The sequence below is a fragment of the Manis javanica genome, chromosome X (genome assembly GCF_040802235.1).
Source record: "Manis javanica isolate MJ-LG chromosome X, MJ_LKY, whole genome shotgun sequence".
Taxonomy (NCBI): Eukaryota; Metazoa; Chordata; class Mammalia; order Pholidota; family Manidae; genus Manis; species Manis javanica.
This window is the reverse complement of record NC_133174.1, coordinates 45,688,651-45,711,084: the sequence shown is the minus strand read 5'-3', so window position 1 is coordinate 45,711,084 and position 22,434 is coordinate 45,688,651. Positions and strand designations below refer to the sequence as shown.

Genomic DNA, 22,434 nt, shown 5'->3' with positions numbered 1-22,434 from the left:
ATTGCTGTGGGCGTGGCCAGTCTCAGGCTGCTTCTCAGCTCTGGCGGGAGGCTGTTTATGGCTGTGAGGGGCCTCCGAGCTGTGTTGCTGCCCAGGGGTTAGGGTGCCTGGAGTTCCCCAGGATTCCCAGCTTCTGGGCTGAGTGAGCCAGGATGCTTCCGTCCAGCTGTTAGGCCCCACTCCCTTTAAGACTTTCAAAAAGCACTTGCTTTTCTTTGTCGCAGGGGAGCCAGGCTGCGGGGACCTGCTCACAGGTCTTACTGTCCCATTTCCCTAGTATCCAGCACCCCATACACTTTGTGTCTGCGCTCCATTGCGGATGGCTAGGGCTAGGTGTTTAGCAGTTCTGGGCTCCCTCTCCCTCCCTGCTCCGAGTCCTCTCCTCCCACCGGGAGCTGGGGTGAGGGGCGCTTTGGTCCCACTGGGCGGGGGCTTGTATCTTATCCCCTTCTTGAGGCACTGGATTCTCGCAGGTGTAGGTGTAGCCTGGCTGTTGTCCTGTATCTTCTGGTCACTCTTTTAGGAATAGTTGTATTTACAAAAATATAAGTTTTGGGGAGGAGATTTCTGCTGTCCTACTCATTCTGCCATCTTGGCTCCTCCCCCTCGCATTTTTTATTTTGAAGGAAAAAATGTATCATGGTTTAATATTGGTACTTCAAATTGAAATTATTATTTTCAGTTTAACATCATTGATCTTTATGTTTGAGTCTCTAATTAGTCTTGCTAAAATTCTTAGTTCCTAGCAACACTAACATAGCACATTTACTTTATCTTATTCTGTATATAATAATTTGAAAGTCCCAAGAAGATATATTTGTAACAATTTGATTATTGAAGGCTGTTTAACATTTCCTTGAGGTACTTTTGTCTAATGGCTCATTGCCATATACAGTTGAGTTCCTATGTTTTAAAGTGATTTGAAACAATTCTTTGAGTGTTTAACCAGCTAAATATATAGTCAGGTTTCTTGTTTAGCTTTCAATTTTTTAAGGGATTGCTCTTCTTAGCATTTTTATTTTTTCCAACTTTAATTTTGAAAAATTTCAAACCTACAGAAAATATGAAAGAATAGTACAGTGAACATCCATATACCTTTCACCTAAGAGTCATCAATGAATATTTTTCCCTTTTGTTTTCTCTCTTGTCTTTCTTGATTCCCTCCCTCCGTCTGCATTACACACTATTTTTTGTTTTTGCCATACCGTTTGAAGGACATTGCAGACTTCAACTGTAAATATTTCAGCATGCTAAGAAGAAGGGATTCTCCTCCATAACCATGATTCCATACTACAACTAAGTAAATTAATAATAATTTCATATCTAATATCTCACTATGAACTAGGAAATTCAAATTTCCCTAGTTGTTTCAAAAGTGTCTTTCATAGTTTTTTGTTTTAAACTATGACCACTCGAGATTCATGTATTGTTTTTGATTGTTCTGTCTCTTCAGTTTCTTTTAATCCTCTCACATTTTTTCATGACATTGATCTTTTGAAGAGTCTGTATGTTGTCTTGAAGAATGGATATGTTATGGGTACACTGTAGATATGTTAGTTTCCTTTCATTATAGCTTGTTCTTCCTAGCCTTGTATTTCCTCCTATAAATTGGAAGTTTGATCTAGACTGGAGGCTTGATGGATTTGTATGAAGTAATTTTAGGGCAAAATATTTTATTGCTGATGCTGTGTACTTTATATTGCATCATGCCAGGAGGCACATAATATCAGGATTTTCCACTCTTCATTATGCTCAGTTTGATCCTCAGTTAAGGCATTGATCGCCAGATCTCTTAATGCTAAATGTGTACTTTTTCCTTTGTAAGTAGTCTTTAGGGTGATTCTTTGGCATCTTGGGAATATCTTGTTCCCCAACAAGTTTTTTACCGATTGGTCTTCACATTTTGATTTAATTTTGTTTTATAATTATCTAAAGTCTTTATATGGTTCTAAAACCAAAAGTGTAATACAATGTACATGAAAAGAAGTTTAGCTTCCTGTCCTGTTTCCTTCACCTTCCTTCCTCTATACATAACCATTTTAATTAGTTTTTAGATTATCTGGTATTGTTTTTACAAACAAACATTTGTATGCAAATATATTCATATCCTCTCAGATAAAAGATAGCTTTCTATTGTACACCTTTCCTGTTTTACTTAAAACATGTCCAGGAAACCACTCTATAACAGTACATAGAGATCTTCGGAAAGGCTTCTCTAATACATATATATATATTCATGTCCTTCCTGTGCTTGAAGACATTCAGTGGTAGTACACCTCCCTTGGTATAAAGTCCAAACCTCTTATGAGGCCTGAAAAGCCCTTTATCATCCGGCTTCTTCATGTGCCCTCCAGCCTTGTCTTTCCCCCAATGCATTTGCATGGGTGCATGCACACAGGTGCACACAATTGCTACTGTTGCCACGTTGAACCACATTTTGTTTTGGTGGGTTGTTTTAGTTTTTATTTTTTTGACTTTTGAAGTTTGCTAAAGTTGATTATTCTTTTGAATTGCTTTAATTTCCTTAAATGAACCTTGAGTTAATCCTGGTTTTGCATGTGATGCTCCTATCTGCATAGGATATTACTACTTTTCTCATTTCTCAGTATCCTTCCTGTAGGCTTGAGCTTTAAAAATTCCTGGAAGCCTTCTTAGCCTCAGAGTCTAAGTTAGGTGCCCTTCTTGTGTGCTAACTCAACACTGTTTGTTTATCATGGTTTTGGTACTCACCATACGGCATTCTGATTGTTTACTTATTCTGTTAGTCCATGAGCTGTTTGAGCACAGGAACCATGGCTCACAGAATATGAGTGCCCCAGTACCTGGCACTTGGAGGGCATCCAGTAAATATTCATTAACTAAAAGTGGCAGAAAGGCACAAGTCCAGACATGCATTGCAGTATCCATAAGACTTAAAACCAAACTCAAGTAGAATTTGCTCAGATCAAGTGGTGATCAGAGCAGAAAATTTCACTTGCCTTATTCATTGTGCAGACCAGCCTGTGTGGGAGCCTCTAGGTCACCCTGGGATGGTGCTGGCTGATGGCCTGGGCTGAGAGCCAGAGAGGGCCCCACCAGCTGCTCCTCGTTGGAGACGGAGAGGTTGACAGGACCTGGGGGTTGGGCTAGAGATGAGAGAGCAGCAGCAGTCTGTAATTCCCAGGGATGATGGGAGTGGTTACTGTGGGCAGGACCTAGTAGGAGGAACTGAGTTGGGAAAGAACCTGCCTTCTGCATGGGAGCAGGCGTCCAGGCCCTCACTTGGTCAAGCCTCTCTTCTGGGCCTGGGCTCAGGGGCCTGGCCCTTCTTGATGTTGCTGGGCCTGGGGTTTACAGGATGCGCAGGCTGAGGAAGAGATCAAGCAGGAAATGAACACACTGCAGCAGAAGCTGAATGAGCAGCAGAGTGTGCTTCAGCGTATTGCTGCCCCCAATATGAAGGCCATGGAAAAGCTGGAAAGTGTCCGAGACAAGTTCCAGGAGACCTCAGATGGTAAGATATCCCCCTTTTACTTGGGTGTAAGATGAAAGGAGGAGCCTGGAGGTATGGCAAGGTCTCTTGTTAGACATCACAACTACTCTTGTTTTTACTGCTTTCTTCCTTGAAACTTCCAAGAGCCCTAAACAGTAGGGGTTATCACACCTTTCTATAGAGTATAAAACTGCTGAGGTTCAGCGAGGGCAAATGACCTGCTCAAGGTCACACAGCTGGTTGCTGATAGAGCCCAGGGAAGCATCCATGTTTATGTGGCTCCAAGCCCATATTTTTTCCTTTGCATTACATGGCCGACCGACTGGATACAAGTGGTTGTAGGACTGTTTCCCTAGGGCCCTTCCTAGGCATTCCTTTCCCTTTGGGATGTCCCTGCTCTGTGGATTGTCATCTGCATGTCATTCTTTCCATGGCCCTGTCTTCAGCCATGGCAGAGCCTGGGCACTGAGGGGTCACATGTCTTTCCCTTGTGGCAGAATTTGAGGCAGCCCGAAAGCGAGCCAAGAAGGCCAAGCAGGCATTTGAACAGATCAAGAAGGAACGCTTTGACCGCTTCAATGCTTGTTTTGAATCTGTGGCAACCAACATTGATGAGATCTACAAGGCCCTGTCCCGCAACAGCAGTGCCCAGGTAGGCTGGACCCCCTTACCCAGCCAGTCCCTACCATCCTGTTGCTCTTCCTTTTAGTCTTCCTGTCCTCATCCCCTTCCAGATCCAGACCCAGTTCCTCACCCATCTGCATTTCCCCTAGGCATTCCTGGGCCCTGAGAACCCGGAGGAGCCCTACTTGGATGGCATCAACTACAATTGTGTGGCTCCTGGCAAACGTTTCCGGCCTATGGACAACTTGTCAGGGGGGGAGAAAACAGTGGCAGCTCTGGCTCTGCTCTTTGCCATCCACAGGTAAGGCTGAGACCCCCAGGGCAGTTGGCAGAGAGACTGAACTGAAGCCACTGGAGGCTCTGAGACCCAAGGATATGCAGATTTGTAGAGGTGAAGATGTTTTGGTGGAATCTGGATTGTGCCCCTTTTTCCCTACCTGCTACAGCATATCTGGCCTTGGTTTCCTGGACCTGTCTTCCCCATCCACCCTCATCCACCCAGCGTGCCCTCACTGTCCCCTGCATGTGTTCGGTCCCACCACCAGGCTTTTGCTCACATGATTGCTGGTTAATAAGCCCTTTGCATGCACATCTATCATGACCATCACCTACCACCCCATCACATCTCATTTTCTTCCTCCTGTTCCTCTAGGAAGCCTGCTTTGACCATAGTGGCATACCCTGACCTCCCCCTCCTGAATGCCAATAGTACTTGAATCTGACTCCCACAACTTAGTGCTTGATTATACAGTGTCATTCAGGGAGCATATCTATCTTGAGGGCTACTTTGTACCAGAGCGTGATGAGGGATTAGGGACACAAATGAGTCAGAAATGGGCTCTGTCCTCAGGGAGCTCATGGTCTAGTGGAAGCCAGATGTGTAAATAGACAGTGAGTCTCATGTTATAACCAGCTGAGTATATGTGCTTTGGATGCACAGAGGAGGGAAGCCAACCCAGTCTAGAGGAGGGTGCGTGGGTGGCGAGGGGAAGCTTTGAAGGGCAGGTAACACGAGCAAGAAATGTGAACGGTGAGTACAAGTTCACCAGGGAGACAGCAGGCTTCCAGATGGTGGTGTGGCCTGTTTAGAGGCAGGGAGCTATGGCAGCATGGTGCAGTGGGTAGGTGGGTTGGGCCTCCATGTAGCCTGGTCAGTGTGACCAGAGCCTAGGACAGCTTTATTTCCCTAGCCAGATGGAAGCTCTGGAGAGGCCATGTCCTCTCCTGGTTCTGTAGGGCCCTGGAGTGTACAGCTGTATGCAGAGGTGGGCTCAGTTGGTGTATTGGCCTGTAGAGGCTTAGGCAACATTAAGACCTGGGTTTTTAATCTCTGAAGAAGTGGAGGGGGTAGTTGGCCTATGTGATGGGCTCTGGGGCTGTCCTGCCCCACCTCCACCCCATTAGTGTCAGCTCACTTACTGGTTCCCTCCCAGCTACAAGCCAGCCCCCTTCTTCGTCCTGGATGAGATCGATGCCGCCCTGGATAACACCAACATTGGCAAGGTGGGTGCAAGGAGGTGGGTCCCGGGAGGGAGGCCCCTAGGTTGGGGCTGGGTTTCAAGGAACAGCACCTGAGTGCACCCTAGCCATTTCTGCTGCCTGTTGTCTGTGCCTGGGAGGCTGGGCCCAGGGTCATCACACCGTGCTAGTCAGTGGCGTCCTCTCAACCTCTCTTCCCCCTACCTTCCACCATCCTTCCCACCCTCTCTGCCTCTGATTCTGACTGGGAAACACAAGAGAGTGTTAGGGCTTGAGCCCTCCTAAGTGCATGGCGGCCCCTCCCACAGGTGGCAAATTACATCAAGGAGCAGTCTACTTGCAACTTCCAGGCCATCGTCATCTCTCTCAAGGAGGAGTTCTACACCAAGGCTGAGAGCCTCATTGGAGTCTACCCTGAGGTAGGACGGACCTGGCTCAGGAGCCAGTCCCACTCCTTGCCTGACTTCCCAGGGCAGAAAGGGAAGGCTGCAGTGGAGGAACATGGGGGCAGGGGAGCACAGGGACTCAGGTCCTGAAAGGCCATCTGGGCATGTTGGAGCAAGCCCTGCCCTGGAGGCTTAGCCAGCCCAGTTTGGCAGGGCCATTGTATTTTGGGACAGGTAGAAAGGCCAGGCAGAGGCAGCCAGAAAGCAGAGAAAAGTAGAGTGTGCAGGTAGGCAGGGAGAGAAGGCACATGGGACTGAGCACATCCTCTCACACTCAGAGAGAACCATTGCCTGGGCTTTGGGCAGGTATGTAGGGAGGAGGGTTTGAGGACCCCAGTCCTGGGGTGCTAGACCCCTCTTAATTCTCTCCTTACAATTTCATTTTTCTTTTTCTCCCTCCTCCTTTAGCAAGGGGACTGTGTGATCAGCAAAGTCCTGACCTTCGACCTCACCAAGTACCCAGATGCCAACCCTAACCCTAATGAGCAGTAGCAGTAGTTCTACCCTCCTGCCCTGTCTGGATCCCTAAGCTGCCCCTCTCCCAGTCTCTGAATATTTGGCTTCCAACCTTCCCCTACCTCCTGTCCCTGTTTATGATATAGTCATAGGAATTAGGCACCGCTATCAAGCATGAAGAGGAACAGAGGTGATGTTAGGTCTGGAGCAAAAATTCCTGAGCTACAGGGAGCATCCTGGCCTTTGGAAGGAGGTGCTGAGCTGAATTGAGCTTAACAGGGCCATCTGTCTTTCCCCTTCTCCCCTTCCCTCCTCTCCCCATCACCCATAATCATAGGTCCCTTGGGCCCCCTTGCATTTTGGCGTGCGTGCATGTGTGTGTGTGTGTGTGTCTGTGTCTGCATGTGCGTGTGTTTGCAAAATAAACTTATTGGAGACCCATTTTAGCAGGACACTAGGCTGAATTTGATCCCAAGAGAACTTGTATGACAGCATCCCAGAGCTGGGTTAAGGTATTCAGGACCTCATAGGGGTCAGGCATTCTCATGAAGCCACCCTCATTCACTCTTGTGTTTTCATTTGTGTATTAATCAAATATATGCTGAGCACCCTCTATTTGTCAGGCTCTATAGTAGAAATACAGAGATGAATCAGACATGATCTCTATCTTCCTGCTAAGGAGATGGAGTGGTTTTATGAGTTCATGTGGTTAGTTGAATTACATTATAGATGCTTTGAATTTGAGAAGACGACGATCACCTCCCAGGCTTCCTGGAGAAGGTGATGTTTGAGCTGGACCTTGACAGATGGGTAGGATTTGGTCAGGCACTAGGAGCAGAGCCTGGGCCCTGGGAACAGACAATTGTGGAATCTAGTCCCCACCCCCTCCTTTTTTGTAATCACTTACTAGTTTGACATTGGGCAAGTCATTTGACCTTTCTGTGCCTCAGTTTCCTCATCTGTAAAATAGGGCTAACAATATAAACCTACCTCATAGGATTTAATGATGTCAGGCTCCTCACTGGAGGCCTTATCCCCTCTTGGAGCCCACTAGGTAGCGACCCCTCAGAATACAACCCTTCTCAAGCCTGGATCCCTGAAGGCTTCTGATCCCAGTTGTTAGGGACAGAAGGAACCTCCAAATCTGGGAGATGCTGAATGCCCTGGCTATTAGGAAATTTCCAGGGCACTGATGGAATTTGCCTGGTAAGCAGAGGGCCTAAGGAAACCTTTAGCTTCAACCATGTATGGTAACCATGTGCCTGAGCCCCAGCTTGGGTCATGAGGAAGTAGGGGAGAGGTAGCCTGGGCCACATCCCTGCCAAATGCGTGTGATGTTCTTTTTGGGAACAAACCGTGTTAGCTGCAGGGACCGTGCAGAGGCAGCACAGCCTGTTGCCATGAGGTCAGCCTTTGCTCATTCACATACACTGTCAGACCATCACCCCGTCCTGATCTGTGTATTCCATTTTTGTTTTTTAAATCAGGGCTCTCTTGTCCCCTCCTGGCGTGAGCGGGGAGCTCTGTCTGTCCTCACTGTATCTCTCAATAAAAGCCTCCCTGGCTCTCCTACCTTAAAAAAATGTTAAATCAGTTATAATTACCCAAGTAATGCACGAGTCCATTCTCTTTCTAAGAAACTAGATTGTTATAGGTAAAGTTAGCCTCATTTGACTACCATTCCTCTCTCCCTGCTAACTGCTGTTGTTGTATTATCCGTCTAGACTTTAAGACTTACATCTGTGAAATCATTGAAAATATGGTGTATTTAATGCAAATGGTATATTGAATCATGCTACAATTTGCTTTCTATGCTTAACAATGAGATCTACGCATGTTGCAATATGTAGATTCAGTTCACTCTGTAATTGCTGTATAGAGTGCCATCATATGACTACCACATCTTACCCATTTCTCTTGTGACAGACCATAGGACTATTTTCTGTTTTTGCTATTACAAGATACTACACAGGAGCATTGTGTGAGTGTGTGTGTATGAGCTTACCTAGGGTTACTTCCTAGAAGTTGAATTGCAGAATCATAGGCTATTTATATTTTTGTTTTAAATAGACACTTCCAAATTGCCCTCCTGTACTATATACTCAATATTGTTCTTGAGGTTGTCTTAGGTCTAATGTCATTACCTACTTGTTTCCTCCTAAGTAGTGACATCCATGAAAGCACAGGTTTGATGTGCTAATTATGTATTTTTCTAATACAGACTAAAAGACATAACAGTCAAATAATAAATTTGTGTCCAACCAAAGAAATCACTTACCACCAGTGGTACATGTGCTTTAGTTTGGAAAATGCTGGCATATCTGGAAGAGCACACTTTGGGAGTCACCTTGATTCAAATCTTAGCTTTAGAAACTGGAGCCTATTACTTCACCTCCCTGAGCCTCTGCTTCCTCACACAGGAAAGAAGATAATAATGCACCCACCTTGCAGTAGTGCAGGAAAGGTGAAATGAAATATGGTTGAAGGAATTTGGCTGGCAGGAGATCATCACAGGCTCTTTGAAGTAGTGATTTCCCACTTCATAGATGAGGAAGCTAAGGCCCGAGAAGGTTAAATGACCCTGCTACCAGATTACAGGATTTAAGCCCAGATCCTCCGATTCAATCTTGTGCTTTCTGCACTTTGGGAGTGGTTATCAACTGTGGCTGTGTACCATAATCACTTGTAAAGTTTTTTATGTTTCCTTTTTAAAAATCAAAGCAATATATATATACTGGTTACAAAATAAGGTAGTACAGAAGGGCTTGTAATGTAATGAAAAGCAGCAGTTCCCTGCTGCACCCCTACATCCAAAGAATGCGGAACTCCTTGCTCTGGTCCCACCCCTGGAAATCTAATTCAATAGGTGTGGGTAATCATCTGGATAATAATCCCTACCTCACAGGGTAGAAAGAATTACATGAGATGCCTTGGGCTAAGGCCTAGCATACAGGAATAGGAGCACTACAAAAGACTTAAGTCCTGAGGATCAGAGAGGCGACTTGACTTGAGATAGTGGGAGAACCTAGACTTCAACTTGAATCTCCTGTGTGCTGGCTGTGTGCTTTCCCACTGTGCCACACTGCCTGGTATCATCACAAGGCAGCATGTACTCAGTGAAGGCTGTGCTCAGAGGAGAGCAGACACCATGGTGTGTTTCTAAGAAGCTGATCTGAGTAGAATTCCTAGGGCTTATTGGACACTAGGTTGACTCCCTTGTACTGCGGACCCAGTTGCCTTGTCTAGGGAATTGAAGAGTACTCCATGATGGTGTCTTAGTTTAATTGGGTACTTCACTCTGAAAATCAGTGTTGTACGCTGGGGACAGAAACCTTTACCCTGCCTTTGAGGAGTTCACTGTCTAGTTGGGGAGGCAATTCATAGAACAGCCGTTCACCATACAGTGTGATCAGTGCTCTGAACAGGAGCACAGAGAAAGGGGCATCCAGCTTAGGCTTCAGGGAACACATCCTCTAGTCTAGGAGGTGACTTCTGAGCTGAGTCTTAAGAGACTGGTAGGAATTAGCCAGTTGAGGAAGTGGAAGGAATTTCCAGGTAGTAGAATTCATTCATCCAGTTCAGTAAATCTTGGCTAAGCACCTCCTGTGTGCAGTGAGGCTCTCCCAAGCCAAGACTCTGATTCCCTCTTTCCTCCCTCAAGAGATGTTTTTGAGGGCTTTCCCACATATGCAAAAGACCTGAGGGCAAACAGCAAAGCAACTCTGAAATACTGAAGCATAAGGTTTTGTGAGGTGGAGAAGAGCAGCAGGAAACGAAGCTAGAGGCATAGTCAGGAATCAGATTTGAAGAGGGTAGTAAGAATCTGGCAACAGTTTTAATTTGTCTCATGGAACAATGTGGTTCCCAAACTGGCTGTGCATGCGAAACACATGGGACATTCTGAGGGCCCAACCTCTAAGTCCCTTTTCTGTAGCTGGGGCGAGGCCTCAGGATCTTGTTGCTTATAATGACTTTGGGGTGCAGCCACATTTAGGAACTGCAGCCTGAAGGCTGTGGGGGAGCCATGCAATGGTTTTAAGCAGCTGAGACTCTGGGTCAGATGTGAATTTAACAAACCCCTTTCTGGCCAGCCAGTGTGGAAGTGGATTGGGTTAAATGTTCCTGCTGTATGCCCCAGTTTGTAGTTCCCTGCTGCTCAGCTTCTCTCACTGTACTATGTTTGCTTGCTTTGCCTCTCTGACTAGTCTGTAAGCACCACAAGGGTAGGCATGGGGTTGTCTTACTACTGGTATCCCCAGCAAAAAGCACAGTGCCTGAATAAAAACAAGCACCCAATAAATAGTTTTTAAATGAATGAATGCATTTGTGAGTGAGCAAATGGAGACACGGAGATTACTTAGGAAACTATTGAAAATACCAGGAGTCCAATTTATGGGCAAGGGGGAATGGATTAGAGGTGATAAAGTGTTAACTGTTAAGATGAACCAGGCTTGGTGACTGATTGGATGTGGAGGGTAAGTGAGGTGACAGAATGAATACCCATTAATAGCCAAGATTTCTACCCTGTCCCCATCATTCTCCTTCCTCATCCATCTGAATCAAAATCTTCCAGCCTCCTCAGCAATGGAATTCCTCCCTCAACATTGTTAAACATTTTCTGTGTGCTGTGTGGTCTCCCCCTAACCCTAGCCATTGAATCATTCATCCAGTTCAATAAATCTTGGCTAAGCACCTCCTGTGTGCAGTGAGGCTCTTCCAGGCCAGGACTCTGACTCCCTCTTTCCTACCTCAAGAGATGTTTTTGAGGGCTTCCCCAGGTAAGACTCACATCCCTTACACAGTAACTTACAGTGAGATATCCAGATGTCAGAACTAAGAACTTCCAGGTTTTACTCAACCCCCTCCTAAGGCCCTTGGAGGGGTACAAACTTGCTCAAGATCCCACTAATAGTAAGTGTTAGAGCCAGAACTGGAGCCTAAGTTCCCTTTCCACATCGTCCCTAGAGCCGTGATCTCTCCCATTGCAGATCAGGACAGGCCAAGGTGGCCAGGGAGGTGGGACTTAGGTTGGCCTTGAAGGTCCATGTACTGGACAGGCCATACAAGAAGCTTGCCAGTTACACTGCCCCCTTCTGGAAACCCTCAGCAAACCTGCCATGCCCACAGTCCCTTCTAAGGGGTTTCTTAAGCATGAGTTGCCATGCTCTGTACCATGTGACCTCACATTCCTGGCCACAGATGGTTAGGTTGGGATAGTGTGTGACTCAAGGGGAGCCAATCTCTAGGCTGGCCTGTGGCCTATTAAATGGTGGACTGATGTAAGAACTACACCTCATAGGAATGGCCTGTATTAAATTGCAAATGTATGAAACATCATTTTTCAGGGATGCTGAATGTGAGGCATTCAAAAGTGAATAATTAGAGAATTAGGCTTGGGGTAGATTAATGATTGTGCATTGGGTCCCCTATACAGAATTTTATTGTTGTTAACAACCATTTGATCAATAAATATGAGAGATGCCCTCTCAAAAAAAAAAGTGAACAATTAATTAGGATTTAGCAAGGCAGAAGTGGTGGTGTATGAGGGGTGCCAGAAACTGAACAGCAAAAGCAAGGAGAAGGCTACAGAAGCCATGAGACATTTGTGTCATGAGAACATGGGGTCACAAGGTAGCAGAAGCTGTGAAGCAGCAAGACAACAGTGGGCCAAGAGGACACTGAAGCCATGAAGCAATAGGAGCTCCAATGTAGCAGGAGCCAGGAGGAACAGAAACCATTACCCTGACTGAATCTTGAGATCCATGAAGCAGCAGAAGGCTTGAATAGACTAGATCCATGAGGCAGTAGAAGTGGTAAGACTGTAAGCCACAAGGTAGCTGGAGTCATGTGGTAGCAAGGCAGCAGGAATTACAAGGAAGCAGAAGCCACAACAGAGAAGCCCTGGAGTAACTGGAACTGATGCCTCAGAAGCCAGGAAACTACAAGAGCCAGGAGGCCCAGAAGCTGTGAGGTGCTGAAGGCCATGCGCTATATGGGAGAGGAGCTGAAAGGAGGTAGTCAGTAGCAGTAGGAGGAGTATAAATACAGCCAAAAAGAAGTTGAGTCACCATTTTGGGGAGCACTAGAGAAGGGAGCAACAGATACCTGCAGCTGAGGGGGTGACGAGATAAGCCAGGCTCTAGAGCTGCTTTGGATCATGAACGATTTTCAAGTTTCTGTTCTTCTGTGAGGCTGCCTGTGTAGCTGTTTTTGTCTTCCTTATTTCCCTGTGAATGATTCAATAAATCTCCATCACTAACTTGAGTGTGTCTGTTCTTGTAATCTGAGAGGTTAACACTGCTGTGCACTTTACATGGGTGGGGAATGGGGCAGTAGGTCTTCAAGGTGAATTTGAACCAAGACAGGTGGGAATTCACTGTTTTCTGTCATACCCTCACTGGGACTTTTCATTCATTTACTTATTTGGCTTTTTTTTCATTCACTCATCCACTCATTGATTTATTCACTTACTCATGTGTAACTCAGTCATTCACTTATTAACTTATATGTGCATTAATAGAAGCATTTACTCATTCATTTGCTCATTTGTTCTTTCTTGTATTCACTCAAGTCATCACTTTTCCATCCATTTGGTCAGCAAGCCTGCATTGAGTTCCTGCTGCATGTCAGATTCTGTCCTAGTTCTGGGTAAGATACACTCTGAACTCTGGGAATTCAGTTTAATTGGGGGTCCAGGTAAGTAAGCAGATCAGTGCAACAAATGTGACATAATATAATGGAAGTCTAGATGAAGCAAAGTGAGGAAATACAGGAATATTGGATGGTTCTTCCTGGGGTGGGGTGGAATGGAGGAAATACTCACGAAAGCTTTTTATAAAGAAGGTGCTCTTGAACTGAGTCTTGAAGGAAATGTTAGTGTTTACCATGTGGAAAAGGAGGAAAGAACATTCCAAGCCTAGGAGCCTAAGCAAAGTTGTACAAGTGTGAAAGCGTATGGATTTTGAGGGGAGTGGGCATTGTCTCATGTGGTGGAAGGAGTGTTGGAAGCCAGGCAGTCAAGTTTAGTTTTGACCCTATGGGCAGTGGGAAGCTGTGGAAGGGTTCGAAGCAGGGGAGTGACAGAGTCAGGTTGGTAGTTTAGGAGGATCACCCTGGTAGCTGGTATGAAGGATGGTTGGGGGTGTGAAACACTGACCTAAATAATATCCTTGAAGAAAGAATGTGTCATAATTAGAGGCATGAATGAAGATAGAAGTCCCTGAGGAGGGAGGACAAAGTTCTACCAAGGGACTAAGGAAAGGAACTAAGGGCTTTTTGGAGGAGGAGGAATTTGAGTTGAGCCTTGCAGAATAGTGAGGATTACAACTGGTGGAGATAAGTATAGTAAGGCCTTTCCAGGCCTGGGAGACATGAAAACAAGCAAGACAGGTAGGTGTAAATATAACAAGTTTGGGCTAACAAAGATTTCACTTTGACTGCAGCATGGCTGTATTTAATTGAGAGGAGTGGGGACTGCAAGGTATCCCAAAGTTTTTTTTAATTGCTGCTGCTGTTAGGTCTATAGGGACAAACGAAATTGGGGATGGGTAAGTGGTGGGCAGGGGTATGCTTTTTCTGTGTTTTTAAGAAAACTTTAAGTACATGTTCATTTTAAAATAGAAATAATGCATGCACATTATTTAGAAAACAAATCAAATTCAGATCAGTGCAAAAAGACATGAAAAGCAAGAGTCTAATGCCCCACACATCCCCACCCCCACTTTAGTTATTAGCATCCAGTTTTAGTTATTTCTTCTGTTATCTGCATACCTAAATAATATATTGTGTGGGCATTTGTCTTTTATCAGTTTCAGTTACTGTTAGTATCCTGGTATGACAGATGTCAACTTAGATCATTTACACAGGGTTCAACTCTTGTCTTTCCTGCTTCTAATAGAATTTAGTTTCTCTATTAGATGCCTTCCTGAATTTAAGTAAGACCTTTATTTCTGGTTCTATGAACTACAGACAATGTTTCTTCACCAAAACTTTGTGAGATGAGAGTATCTTTTCCTTTTGTCCCTTTCCTTACCATCAACCTCCCAACTTCTGTCATCTGTTCTTTTATACTGTCAGTTGATAATATTGAATTCTGTTCCATAAACATAATTAAGTTTTTTCTGTGTGATTTACCTAAAGTTTGGTAGTTTAATTCTAAAAGTCAAGAAAATAAACCACTATTACATTCATGTATATTAATATAAGACTATTAATATAAATGACTATTGTTCATCGAAGAGCCTATTTATAGTTTTTTCCTTGTAACAGTTTTTTGTTTTTTCCTGAATCTTCTAATTCTTTTTTCTCTTTCACTATTTTACTTTATCATATATTCTACTTTTTTCTTTTCAAAATCTCTTATTACATTAAGTATTTCATCAAATTCACTTTTTCCCCCAAGAGACCTTCCTGGAACCTTCCATCCCCTTTCTCAAATCTGGATTTGTGCCCTAGAACTGATGCATGGCTATCATTTTGGGACTTCCTGGCACTGCTTTCCTTGGTTGTTTCTACTATTTACTGGTTCACAGGGGTTTGGTTTTGTTTATTTTTTCCATTGTTTTGATGGTGTACATCCTCAAAGGTTGTATAGGAGGTAGACTTCCTGAGTCTTTGCATGTCTAAAAATATCTCTTTATTCCATCCTTAGGCTTGTCTATAAAGTTTGAGGTTCAATGTCACTTTCCTACAGAACTTTGAAGGTATTACTCCACTTCTAGCATCCAATTTTGATGATAAGAAAAGTCTGATATCAGTCTGAGTCTCATTGCTTTATAAGTAACTTTCCCCATCTCTTTTTCTTCTCTTTCTGGGACCTTAATGAATGATAGGAATGTTAGGTCTCACATGTCCCTAAGGCTCTGTTCACTTTTTTTTTCCAGTCTTTTTTTCTCTCTGTTCCAGATTGGGTAGTTTCTATTGTTCTGTCTTCTTCAAGTTCACTGATTCTTTCCTCTGTCCTCTCCGTTTTGCTGTTAGCCCATCCATTGAGCTTTTTGTTTTGGTTATTACATTTTTCAGTTCTACAATTTCCATTTGGTTCTTCTTTATATCTTTTATTTCTTTACTTACAGTTTCTGTTTTTTTCATTTGTTTCAAGCTTGTTCCTAATTGTACATTGAGGCATTTTTATGATGGCTCCGTAAAATCCTTGTCAGGTAATTTTTAACATCTCTGCCATCTCAGTGTTATAATCCTCATTCAAGTTGAGATTTTATTGGTTCTTGGTATGATGAGTGATTTTCTATTGAAACCTAGGCTTTTTGGATATTGTGTTATGAGACTGGATCTCATGTACATGCTCTGTTCTAGCTTGTCTCCTCAGACACTATTCCCACAGTGAAAGAAGGGATATTGCCTTATTACTGTCAGGTAGGCATGGAAGTCTAGGACCCCCTCCAGTCTCTGTTGACACCCAGAGGGAGGGTTTCCTGATGGCTCTTGGGTGGAGGAATGGGGGTTCTGGCTCTACACTCAACCTTCTCTGCCACAACCCAGTGGGAAGGGTGACTTTTTACAGCCAGCGATAGTGGAAGCTAGGCTCTCCACTTAACCTTTGCTGATGGGGCCACAGTATTTCTCTGGTGTTTGGCTTGAGTATAGTGGTTATCATCTGATTGCTGCTTTCTTCAGCACCAAGTCTAGGATATGTGAGATGGAAAGCAAACCCAGAGAACTCAACCATCATGTTGCTTCTCTGCTACTGAGGTGCTCAGCAGCTTTGCCTTCTTTCCACCTCTTAGAGCCTTCTTATGTTTATATAATAGTGTTTATGCTATGTTTATGTTAATGTGTATGTATATAATGTTTATATATAATATCCCAGGATTTAGCTGTACTTGAAGAGAGGTATAGGAAAAAGTACTTCTACTCCATCACCTCCACATTAGTTATATTTTTTAATTGTCTTCTTGTTCTGAAATTTCATAATTATATGTTTGGTTTTGGTAATTTGTCTTTCATTGTGCTGGTCATTGGTTAGGTCCTTTCATTTTGAAGTTCTTTAACCCTGGGAAATTCTCTTATATTATTTCTTTGATACATCCCTCTCTTCTGTTTTCTGTTTTCTCCTGGAACTCCTTAAAGTTGGGTGGCAGACCTTCTGAATTGATTTTTTATAGTTTTTATCTATTTTCTCCCCTCCTCTTCCCTGCCTCCCTCTTCCCTCCCTTCCTAGCTCTCACCCTCTCTTCCTCTTGTTTTTACTTAGTTTCTGGGAGATTTAACTTTCATCTTCCAATTCTTCTGTTGCATTTCTTTTCGTTTGGACAGTCACATTTTAAATTTCCAAATATCCATTCATGTTCTCTTTTCCTTTCTTATAGCATCCTGTTCTTGATTACTAGACACACTTATCTTGACTTTCTCAGAATAATAGAGGTATTTTTATATTTCTTTTTGAAATACCTATTTCCTTTGAGAGTTGTCTTTCCCCATTTGCTTATTTTGGTCTCTTTAAATTTGCAGTCTTTTCTCAAATGCCTAGTAATCCACGGTTGTTTACTCATGTTTAAGAATGTAGCAATAAAAATCTGGAAGCTCTGTATATGGGGGACAGGGCTGGATGACTGGTGGCTTTCCTTTAGGATGTTTGGAGGAGAACTGACTGCTATGTTGCATCCCTGAATGTCAGAATGCAAACATCTTTTCTCTGAGGTGGTTCAGTTTCCTAAAATAAGAATCCTGGTTTTTGCCTAATGGGTAGATACTTGGCTACTGTGTATTATACAGAAGTAGGTGGGTTAATGGTTTGATATACAGCTTTCCAGTTAATCTCCCTGTTTTCAGCCTCACATCTCACTCCCCCTTTATGTCGTACCTGGCATTATTAAGACCCAAGACACTCCAGGCTTCTGCAAAGATCAGCTCATTCCTCGGTGGCATCAACTTCATGCATACTCCAGGCTATGGCTTCCTCCACCATGCTTCATCAGTCACCATTCCTCCATTTACTTCCTATCTTCCAAAAATGTGTTGAAATCTGTCTTCTGCTGATGGAGCTTCTCCCATTCTCTTCATCATTGTGTTTTTATACGTTTTAAAAATTCCTTTACTATCATTTTAGCAAGGTCTCAGGTGGGAGTGGAGATAAACATGTGGTAAGTCTACCATCTTGGCCTGGAAATCTATCTACTTACAACTTTGTTTTTAATTTTTCTGGTAGTTATTTTCATATCTCTAAATAACATATGGATTTTTCTATTTATCAACTTATTTATCACTTTATGAGATTATCTATTGACTTCCTGCTGTTTAAACACAACTGCCCTCCTCCCATGTTCCCAATATAGCCATACCATTAATTATATATCCTTCATTCCTTACCTTTGTACCTTTAAATAATAGACTTACACTCTCTCAACTTCTGTCATTTATACTTTTATATCAACAAGATTAAAAACATTTACATTCTGTTTTATAACCATAAGTAAGTCATCTATACTTTGCTTACAGGTAATTCTGAAGGTTTAAAGGCAATAAAGTGTTTATGTTATTATGATTATGTAAATGTTCCTTAAAGTTCCAGTTAGTGTACTAGGATTACATTTCTTACACAGTTTTTTTCCTGGAGTTTCTAATTGTCTTTCTTTTTTCTTTGTATTGTCTGCCTTTATCTCCTTAAGTTGTTCTAAACTCTCAAGGAAAGTATAAAATCATTTGAATCCCCTTTTTTCCCAGATACTTCCTCCTGGAGCCCTCCATCTTCCTGCTCCACTTTGGACTGATTGCTCTGTAGGCCTGTGGCACAACTCATCCAGGACGTCCCTTCATTATTTTTCTGGGTTGGACCCAATCTTTCCTGGACCCCATATCTTCCTCTTTCTTAGTCTACTCTGTTGTAGTGGACTTTATGGTTATTCTCCAACACCCATTTCTCTCCTTCCCCATTGTATAACAACTGCAATTTGAGTGGGGCTGACCCTGTCACAAGCTCTGGGTATAGGCCTTTATTGGTATAAACCAATCTAAGTAATCTCACCCTCTTGCTGCAGTGTTGATTGGTTCAAGGATGACCCAATCACACTGAAGTTTAGGACTTTTGTTCAGTTTTTGAGGGAAGAGATGGCCTGTCTTCCCTTGGACATGAACAAAGAAGCATGTAGCCTGGTCACTGCTGTTAGCCATCTTGTGAACATGCAGAAGGCCTACCTGAGGATGGAGCTGACAAGTGGAGGAGTCAGAGTCAAGAGAATCACAGAGAACTGGAATCATATTCCTGATCATACCATGCCTGAAGTCTGCCCTGCCTATGGAGTTCAAAGTTAAGTGAGCCAATAAATTGCAATTATTATTTAAGCCAATTTGTGTTGGGTTTTACTTGTACCTGAAATCATTCTAACTTAATACTTTTTGCTGTCTTCCTTTAGAGAGGGAACACGTGCATTTTTTGGTTATATGAGGCACTGTATTAGGTAGAACCATTTTTTAGAGTAAGTATGGGGAAAAGTGTGTATGTGGATGCTGGACAACCAAAGGAGTGAACTGTAGTGTCTGCCTAGCATTGAAATCCCCATGCTGTTTGGGGGGACTCCCCATCATTTGAATCTTGGTGGGAGGGAGGCAGGACCCCACTTCCTACTATGGAAACTGAAGGTGGTCAGAAACTTCCTTTCCTTTCCCAGCAGGCAGCAAGGGCTGGATACTCTGGTCATGGCTTTGAATCCAGAGTCCGTAACACAGAGGAGATAGGAATATACAAAATTAACAGATGAATGATAGATTAGGAGAATGTATTTGCAACATGCAAAATTGATGAAAGATTAATAACTAGAAAAAAGATAGTAAACCCAACAGGAAAATGTGCAAGGGATATGAAGAGTAAGTAACAGAAGGGGAACCTTGAATATATTAAGAGACTTTCAACTCTGCTAATACTTAGAGAAATGAAAAATTAAAATAACAGAAGTCACTACAAGACTGGTAACATACAGCAAGTCAGATATTATTAAGTGCTGACGAGGATCTGAAGGGAAGGAAAACCATGGGTGGGAGTGTAAATTGGTTCAGCTAGTCCAGAGAGTAATTTGGCAGTACCTCCTGAAATTATGTGACTATGACCCAGCAATTGTGTGCCTGGGTGTATATTCCAGAGAAGTTCTCACACAGGTCTTTAAGGAAATATGGTTGAGGTGGTTTGTTCTAGCACTGTTTGTGGTTGTTAAGAATTGGAAGCAACCCAGCTATCCATCACCATGGGACTAAATAGGCAAACTGGTATATTCATAGGATGAAAACAAAAAATATAAAGAAATAAGCTAAATTTACATGTTGCTGCATAGGTATGTCTCCAAAACATAGTGTTGAGTGAAAAAGGTAAGAGAGATTTACAGCATAATACCATTACATAATTGTAAAACAACATATTTTCATGGATATACATTTATCTAAACATGGAAGCTGGATTGGAAGTGTACATACACGGCATAACTAAAGTAACTAAGGTGAGCAGGAGAATGGGAGCGGGGATGGGACTTATGGGGAAAAGAGTAATGAAATGAAATAAAAGGGACTTGAATGGACTGAGGGAAAAAAAATGTGCCATGGATTGAAGAGCATGAGTGACACAGTCCTGAAGTTGACCACAAATAAATAGAAACAGAAAGGAGGTTGGCTAGAGTTCATGTGCAGTGATATGTGATGGCAGGGTGACATCCAGGAGTCATAGTAGCAGGGATAGCAGTACCAGTAGCAGCATTCTAATCTACATGCTCCCACAGTGTGGCCTTAGCTGTGGCTTCTGCCTGATTCTCCACACTGTTGTGAGCTGCTTGATAACCTTGCAATAAATCTCTCTTCTGCTTAAGTTAACTAGAGTCAGTTTCCAGTTATTTGCATCCAAGGATCCTGACTGATATCTGATGCATTTTGTTGGAGGACATCCTGAAGTAATTTCTTAAGAAAGGTAAATTTTGACGTATTTGCATGTCTGAAAATGTAGCGGTATTTTACCTTCATATTTGAATGATAGTCTTTAGAATTCCATGTTAAAAATATTTTTTCCTCTGAAATTTGACTGTATTGCTTTTTAGCATGGAATATTGTTGATTTAAAGTCAGGTGCTAATATTATTCTCATCCCTTTGGTGGCTACGTCTTTTCCCTACCTTTGGAACCTTACATTTTTTCCCTTCGTACTTAGGAAATATCACAATGATGATCCCAGAACTGTTTTTTCCCCATCTGTTTTTCTGGTCACCTGGTGAATGGGCCTTTTCATTCTGAAGACTCACATCCCTCTTCTGAGAAATTACTGTTTTATTTCTTTGTTGATTTTCTGTCCTTTATTTTCTCTGTTTTCTTTAGACCTCTTACTTGTTAGATTTGGATTGCCTGGAAGATTGTCTTTGTCTTTTTATTTTCTCTCATATTTTTCATGTCTTTGTTTTTTAATTCTGCATTCTGGGACATTTTCTTGACTTTCTCTTCTATTGAACATTTTTATTTTGGCAGCCATTTTTAATTTCTAAGCACTCTCTTCATCTCCAAAGGTGCCTTCTTCAAAGCATCCATTTCTAAAAATGGATGCATATCTTCTCTGTGTGTGTGCTTAATAGAATTTTACTGGAGTGTTGGGGACAACAGGTGATAATTAACAAGCCAGAATGTAAAATTGTAAATAGATACCAGATATTACTCCCCTCCTTAGCCCTCTAGTCTGATACCATCTGTGTGTGTTTGTAGGGGGCTGGGGGCAAGATGATCATCTACCAACTAGATGGGTTTTGGTCACACACTCCCTACTTTGAGTGCTGATCTGCAGCTCTCACCTTGACAGAGAGAGAAGGTCATCATTCTGTTCCCCACTCCAAGGCCAGCATAGTACCCCACAAATCCATTTTCTCCCTGAGACATTCTCACTTGCTTCCCACAGTGCTGACCTGGTCTCCATGGCCCACATGAGGCAGTCACAGTAGTCAGCACCATATTTCACAGAGTGGATTGTTTTCAATGTTAAATAACAATATATGTAGCAAAAACAATAATCCAGTCTAGTTCCTTTTTACAATCTTTACTCCAACAGAAGTCAGCAGCAAACCAAGCCTGCTTATCTCTTGATGTGGTCCAAACTGAGTACCTGCTGAGATCAAAGGCCTGGGCAAAAATATGCACACATATTTCTCAAGACCAGATAATAATTTTCAGGGGCAGCTCAGCTCAAACCTATGTTTAGGATAAAAAAAATGAACTCATTGGGAGCATAATACTGTTCAAGGATACCCAAATTATGTCACTACCCAGAACATTTAACATTTTAATCAGAGTGGGTAACATTCGGTGAGTGCTTATTCACTGTATCAGGCACTTGAATTACCTGCATTTCATAAAAAAAGAGGCTCCCAGTTATCACTTGCCCGAGGTTATATAGCTAATAAATGATAGACAGGAAATTGCACAGTAAACCCATGTAGCTGCTACACAGTGCTGTACTGGTTTCCATCAGGCACATTCTGGTTAATAATGATAGCACAGTTTTCTCTAATTTCAGTGGGTGGATCCCTAGGATACCTTAGTCTAAGTAAAGGGCCTATTCTGTTAAATTTGCTCTGAAGTGAATTGATGTCCTTTCTTCCAGAGACAAAAAGCTGCTACCAGCTTTTATTTTTGAAATGTTTTTCCTTCATAGAAACCATAACACTTCTGGATTTTAATTTTTCATCAAAGTAATACTTGCACATACTTAAAAAAATAAAACAGTGCTAAAGAGCTCATTATAAAACCCAGCAATATACTGTCCCACCACTACTGCAAGTCCTGCTCCCTAGAGGCAACTACTATTTTAGCAGTTCCTGGCTGTTTCTTGTGGTATTTGCCACTCCCAACCCTCTCCTCCCTCAGCATCTCCCACTCAGAGGCTGAAGAGTATGTTCTTAGCCTCCCTTGCAGCTAGAGATGCCTATGTGCCCAGTTATGGCCATGAGATGTTTGCTGGGGCCTTTGTCATTCTGAAACACACATA

The 22,434-nt window shown here is 42.9% G+C and overlaps 1 protein-coding gene across 2 annotated transcripts in view; it reads left to right on the top strand.

Annotated features, from left to right (window-relative positions):
• SMC1A (structural maintenance of chromosomes 1A) overlaps nucleotides 1–18,774 on the top strand; it is a 53,220-nt gene extending 34,446 nt beyond the window's left edge. Inside the window, exons 20-25 of one of the 2 annotated variants that reach the window (XM_037010379.2) lie at nucleotides 3,337–3,493; nucleotides 3,970–4,124; nucleotides 4,246–4,397; nucleotides 5,530–5,599; nucleotides 5,884–5,994; nucleotides 18,526–18,774. In XM_037010379.2, the coding sequence (XP_036866274.1) occupies nucleotides 3,337–3,493; nucleotides 3,970–4,124; nucleotides 4,246–4,397; nucleotides 5,530–5,599; nucleotides 5,884–5,994; nucleotides 18,526–18,744 (864 nt within the window). In that variant the 3' untranslated portion in view covers nucleotides 18,745–18,774. Of the gene's footprint in view, nucleotides 1–3,336; nucleotides 3,494–3,969; nucleotides 4,125–4,245; nucleotides 4,398–5,529; nucleotides 5,600–5,883; nucleotides 5,995–6,429; nucleotides 12,737–18,525 lie in introns of those variants that run through there. The other variant, XM_017677493.3, reaches the window with a different exon arrangement.
• The last annotated feature ends 3,660 nt before the right edge of the window (nucleotides 18,775–22,434 follow it).